Here is a 6734-nt window from a genome sequence, read left to right on the forward strand (position 1 = left end):
ATCATATTAATCTATTTTATATTTTTTTGATAATTAAGAATTAATTAATCATGTACTAATATATTACTACGTTTTTCGTGCCATTGCATAAGTTAACTTATGCATGCATACAGAACACGGCCTACTTTACCTATTGTTATTGCACCCGAGTTTATTTGTTAGTTAAGTAACCGACGCAAAAAATAGTAGCAGATTAATATTTTTTTTAATTAAGTATTAGTTATGAAAAACTTGAAAAATGGATTGATATAATTTTTAAGACAACATTCCTATAGAAAAGTTTTGCAAAAAAACATATCATTTAGCAGCTGAGGAAGTGTGCACACCGAAAACGATACAATATATATTGGGGAAAATGGTTCTACTTCCATATCGTGTCCAGAATCAGTAAAGGTTGCACCACACCTAATTCGTTTGAAACTTTGAGCTCATCTTTTCGCCCATGCATATACCTGCAACCTAACATTTAAATTTTAAAACTTAAATTTAAAATTAATTTAAAGATTTTTCATCATATTTTATTTTTCAAGCACTGCATTTAGATAAAAAAACATATATATAAAAGTTCACATTGTTAATAAGTTGTTTACTTATTATTAATACAAACCAAAAGATAAGGCTGCCTTAATTTCTCCGCTTCTCACGTTAGTTAGCAACCCACATCCCGCCCCCCCCCGCAAGGCCACGACATCACTCCCTCCGTCCCAAAATAAACCAATTTTTCACCTTTTTACCTTTAATTTTTAACTAAACGTCTTATTCAAAAATTTTTTGCGATTGATATTTTTGTTTTTATTAGATGATAAATCATGAATAGTACTTGTGACTTTTTTTTTAATTTTCTAAAAGTTTTTCAAATAAGACGAATGATCAAACGTTGAACACGGAAACCGAAGAATTGATTTTTTTTAAGGGAGTATGGGTGAGCTCCTTTGGCCACCGGTATGGAATTTCAAACTTTCCCGCTAGTTTTTCGGCCGTTCCGAAGCTACGCCCACGCTGCGGCGGAGAACACGAGGAGGAGGCCAGCGCCGGCGAGTCGGTGACGGAGAGGACCAAGCCACGTACGGCTCCTGACCGTGACGGCTCTCCTCTCCTCTCTCCCCTGGCCGGTCGCGTCACGGGCGAGCGGCGAGACACCTCCACCTCGCCGTCGCCGGAGAGACACCCTCATGCCACGACGACGTCTAACTACCTGGCCCCCTCACCTCTTCCGCGTGAGTGCGACACGCCCACCTCCTGCATAACTCGTGCATCCGAATGCTGGACAAAAACTACAAAAAAAAAAAAACATCAAACTTGCAAACATGGTTCGCAAAATTTCAGAAAAAACCATCCACGATTTCATGCTCAAACTCGCTGTAAATGTTGATGACAGTATGACACCCATCTCATTCTCGTACCCGTTGCCAAATTTTCAAATCAAACCCGTACAGCTGCTCAACGTGCCAGGTCAGGTGTCGACTCTCGTAAATTCCCCTCAAAACCCGCCGCAACTTTTAAATTTCAAAAATTTTCCCAACTCTCGAGCACGTGTTGCACCCGCCCGAGAATTTACCCACCCTGTATCACCCTCACCTACAGGTGGGACCCAGCCAGGGGTCAAACGGATTTGAACTGTTGTAGTAGTGGTGGTTAATACTTTAATTTGGGGGAGGATTAATTTGGGTTTTTTTTGAGCTTTGCTCGGTCCACTCGAAGAAGGTTTTAGGTGTCATCGCCATTTCCGATTTCTTATCCATTGGTGGTGGTGGGGTGGGGGTAGCTCCGAACCCTAGCTGCTCTCTGGCCGCCGGTGGCGATGGCGGCGGCGGCGGTGGGGTCGTACCGGTCGGCGGGGAGGAGGAGGGACGCCTTCGCGGCGGCGGAGGACGCCGGGTCCGCCACGCGCGGGCGGGCCGCGGCCGCCGGGGAAAGCGGCGGGCTGCTCCGGCGGTCGAGGAGCCTGAGTAGGTTCCCGCCGCCGTCGCCCTCCCCGGAGGACGCGGCCACGCCCTCCTCGAGGTTCGTGAACAAGGTCAGGGGCGGCGGACGAGGCGGAGCGGGGTTGCCGGAGATCAGCCTCGATGACCTCGCCGACGAGTTCTTCCGGGCCAGGGCGGAGTCCGAGGACGACGACGACGGCGACGACGACGAGGCGGTGGTCGTGCGCGGGGAGGAGTCGCGTGGGCGGCTGCGGTTCCCGGCGCCGGCGGAGAAGGGCGGTGGTCGGCGCAGCTCCACCGCGCGCTACGCCAGGGAGACGGAGTCCTCGCGGCAGCGCGGAAGGTCGGTGTCGCGGCCGCCAGCCGAGAGGCGGGGCGGAGCCACCGGTGTGGCCAATGGCGGTGCTGCCGCGGGGCGGCAGCGTTATGCATCCGTGGACCGCCGTCCTTCGATGGATCGACATCGATGGTGTGATTCTGATGTAAGTGTGACCTGCATTTCACATTTTAATTCGCAATTTTAGTTTGTAATGGTGTTTGGTTTTGCATTGGAGCTGATTGCATTATATCAAAGTAATTTCCCTTGACTAACAGATTGTGTGTGTTATGCTTCAGATTTGCTGTTATATCTTGTCATCAATTTTTTAGTTAGTCTTATGAGCATGTTTGGAAATAACCTCATAGTTAGTTTCTTGGAGTATTTGGCAATGAATGCAATATTCTTCTACAATTAGGCTTTTAGACATGTTCAACTTTTCCTTTCCTTGTGCTATATTTAAAATCTGTTTGGAACGTTCATACATGCTTCGTGCTTGGAATTCGTGTACCTTTAATGCATGCTAGTTAATAGTAGTATTATTCATGTTTGTTGACGAAATATGGATTAGTTCAATTTAAGAATATTCTGAATTGAGATGGAAGAATAATAGAACCAAGGAAGTAGTTAAAACAAAAAAAATGTACACAATGCTTTCATATGTTTATCATATGATGCACATATCTATTCAGTTTGTCTATTATCTATGTGATCTTTGTTTAACTGTATAAAAATGATTTAGATAACCTATTTCTTGCTACGGACACTATAGTAGACTGTCATAATCCAACAAAGACGATGTCATCTCACATTGTTTGTTGACGGGGTCTTACAATCTTCCTCAAAAGCACAAATAAATTTGCTTTTGCTGTTTATCTACTGAATATTAATCTTAATGACCATGTGTACTCCCTCTGTCCCAAAGTGTAGTTATACCTAGTATTGGATGGGATATCATCTAGTACTACGAATCTAGACAAACAATACTAAGTAGTAAGTAGCAACATTTTGGGACGTAGAGAGTAAGTTTTATAGTAAATACAAATAATTAAATACGCTATCGGTTTACATTCAACAGTTATCACATTTGGATATTTGTTTATTCAATAACTATCATGCTTGATTCCCTTTAAAAGATAAATTCAATGCTACCTATAGCGTAAACACATCAAGAGTTTTTCAGACAATATGCGAATGCTTGATTGCAGACTTAAATGCTTGCCAATGCACCATTTAATTCTAATTTACTTAGCAATACCATATTATCTCTAATTTCCATCAAAATGTCAGGTCAATTTATTTCCCTGTCTTTACTTCGTAGTGGTCTGTGAATCCCATAATTACACTTTTTATTTAATTGTTTTGGTTCAGTGTACTAGATTGCTTATTTGCTTTTGTTTGCTATCTTGTAACTTATATCATTGCTACAAGTATGTGCAATTTTACCTCTGTTTAAATTTGTGCAATATGTTTATGCCTGCAGAATGATTTGGACATTTCTCACCGCTATGGTTCTGGTGGAATAAATACCAAATCCAGCAATAATGGTGTGCAGAATTCATTCCATAAGTCGACTAAAGTAAATCAATCATTGAGGAAGTCTACAAGTCAAAGGGATTTCTTACATTCGCGGGACAGTAGCTCAGTGAGTACATCACATATTATTGTTCTGTGCTGTTGTAGTGATTACTAAAAGTAATTCTGCTTACTAATGTTCAAAAATTGGAATAGCTATTGGATGATCCTCTTTGCATATAAAAAATACAATATAGTTGTGATCTGTTCCATGTGACACAAAACATGGTTCTTAATTTAACTGTTTGTGCCAAAATAGGAACCTGTTGCTTGGTGCACTTTTATATTTTGGAATGACTACATTACTCAATGGCATCCTTGAATCCTTGGGCTACCACTGTCCTTTTGTCCTTGTATGCCCCAAACCCTGATTGGTGAGGCCAGGCTCTAAACCTGTGCCTCCATTGCTGGAGAACAGAACCACCATGGCTTGAGCATGAATTGGAAGCCACATATACTTTTAAGTAATTTGATTAAAATCACAGTAAAGAGTTGAGGGCTGTATACAATTTTACTTTTCACCCTGTCTCATTCCTTGGTGTCATCTGTATCTTGGTGCATAATAAGATTTTGGCTCTGCCATGTGTCATCATGGGCTCATCTTCACCCTGAATTTTGCAGAGCCATTCTTCACTAACTGATGATGAATTTCGGGATACCCACTCTTTTCATAGCAGAAATCAGAAGGGAATTTGGACAGCCTATGCCCTTGAGAAGGTTTTTCTCACTATGTTCTTTTGAGTTTCCAGAACTAGAATTTATCAGCTATCCCTTTTATATTCTTGTGGAATTTGATAGGACCGCCGAATCGTTAATGAGGATGAAAGCCCACTGTATGACGTGATGCGTAAAGAAGTCAGGCAAGCTGTTGAAGAAATCAGGACTCAACTTGAACAGGTACCTTATGGCACACTGTATTTACCTTAAATTAGTTTACTTGGTCTGCAATAGTTTTCTCTTGCTGCTTATGTTTAGTACTCATCCTTTTTAGGAAAAAAATATATTTAAAAATTAATATCCTGATCCCTTAAAAGTAAAAAAAGGGCAGTTTGGTGCACAGTTCTATGTTGTTCTGATCTAGACTCTAAAATATACTGTAGTTGATTGCTGAAATCTCGTCATGTTTTGACAGATATTGTAAATGACATCATGATTAAATGCATATTAACTTCGGTTGCATTTCTCTAGGTTGTGACAAAATCTGAACCTTCAGAAAAAGCAACAAATGCTGATGCACAACCAACTCAGGTTATTACTGAGCTCCGCAGGAGTTACACTAGCAAGTTGGAAGAGGTAATGTTTAGCAGCTCTTTTTTTTCTTGTTCTCCATTAAGCCATCTTTTTTTTATTTAATATGCTTTATTACTTTTCCAATGTGTCTTTCAGTCAGAGAAGCGGAAACAGGAATTGTTAGCTCAATTAGCAGCAGAAGAACAGCGTGGTCATGAACTTACAAAAATCGTTAAAGAATTGTTGCCTACTGGTAAGAAGAATATGAATTCAGAAAAGCAGCCACGATATAGAAGAGTAAGTTTGCTTCACTGCATCTCAACTTGTTCTTATATTACTGAGGGTTAGCAAATTTGAGCGTGATGTATATATATTTTAGAGAAGCAATGATAGAGCTAGGATGTCAAGACGTCTTACTGAAGAGGCTGAGCAATACTTTGAAGATTTCCTGTCAAATGTTGAAGATACTGATTTTTCTTCTTTTGATGGAGAAAGAAGTGATACAAGTTTGAGCAGACGAGATGTGGTACTTAATACTAAGCTAGAAACTCCAATAGCGCTTCCAAAAGTTTCTTCACCTGTCGAGTCAGATGGGGTTGTTCTTCCCTGGCTGCAATGGGAAACAAGCAACGACATTCAAACCTCTCCATGCAAAACTAAGACACAGGTAACGATGGCCTGAGTTACCTTTACCTCCCCCTTGGTTCCTTACAGCATACATTTATTCAATTTATGCTATGTGTTTGTATGTCTTTGTTGATACTCTCAAATTATTTAGCAAAACATCTGTAACATGCAGCAACTAGTATGCCCATAATATTCTCTGCTTATGTGCTATCTAGTAACATTTATGTTATCAGCGTGCCATCTCATTTTGGTGCCTGCTTAACAAATCATTTCCGATTTCAGGGAGCTAGTACTGCATGCAGCACTAGCAATAACACTATGAGCAGCCGCGGGAGTTGGAGTCCTGGAGACCATGATAGCTCAGCTGGCTCCAAAGATACACTTCTGACCAGGTTCGAGGAGGCTGCGGCTCTCCGAAGCAGCTGCCCTGATAACACTCGAAGCTCGTCGTATCATATTGATGACTATATGCATCTGCGGAGGAGCCATGATCTTCTCTTGGAGCGATGGAGGCAGAAGCAGAGAATTGACGACGGTGGCCTAATATTATGCAATAGATCAACAATAATGTAGGTCATGGCCCATGATTCTTTTGTAGAAGCAGATGCGCAGCAATGGCTGCAAATTCTATGCTGAAGATCAACAATAATGTAGCCCATGATTCATCCGTGTGCTTACCCCATTAGGTTGGTTGTGTTGAGCTATGCCTAAGTGTGCACTTCTGCAAACTTGACATGATACGGCAGGGACTCGCTTGGCTATACTACTTTGTACAGACGTTATTTTCTTTGTTGCTGAGTAGAGACTTTGCTTTGTGGCAACTCTCCATGGGTGGCCCTTGCGTGCTTTGTCGAAGGTGCTATCTACTCCTGTTTGGCAGGAATGTCTGGGTGAAAGCCTACCGCCTCAGCCTCATCGTTTCGTCGTTTCAGTTTATTATAAGCGAAACTGTATATTAGTAATTGAAAAATAATTTATGAGTAAGTTTTGTTACTTTTGTATATTTTGTTCTTAATGTTTTAAAAGTAAATGCTATAAAATAACCTAGGGTGAAATAAAAA

General features: G+C 41.4%; 1 protein-coding gene across 1 annotated transcript; it reads left to right on the forward strand.

Moving 5' to 3' along the window:
- Positions 1 to 1694: 1694 nt before the first annotated feature.
- Positions 1695 to 6576, forward strand: LOC102719966. The gene is made up of 8 exons (XM_006656177.3): positions 1695 to 2407; positions 3725 to 3886; positions 4438 to 4533; positions 4615 to 4713; positions 5005 to 5109; positions 5203 to 5343; positions 5426 to 5713; positions 5956 to 6576. The coding sequence occupies exons 1-8, from the start codon at positions 1802 to 1804 to the stop codon at positions 6244 to 6246; spliced, it is 1788 nt and encodes a 595-aa protein (XP_006656240.3). The 5' UTR covers positions 1695 to 1801; the 3' UTR covers positions 6247 to 6576.
- Positions 6577 to 6734: the final 158 nt, after the last annotated feature.

Source organism: Oryza brachyantha, chromosome 6 (assembly GCF_000231095.2).
Source record: "Oryza brachyantha chromosome 6, ObraRS2, whole genome shotgun sequence".
In the NCBI taxonomy this organism is placed as follows: Eukaryota; Viridiplantae; Streptophyta; class Magnoliopsida; order Poales; family Poaceae; genus Oryza; species Oryza brachyantha.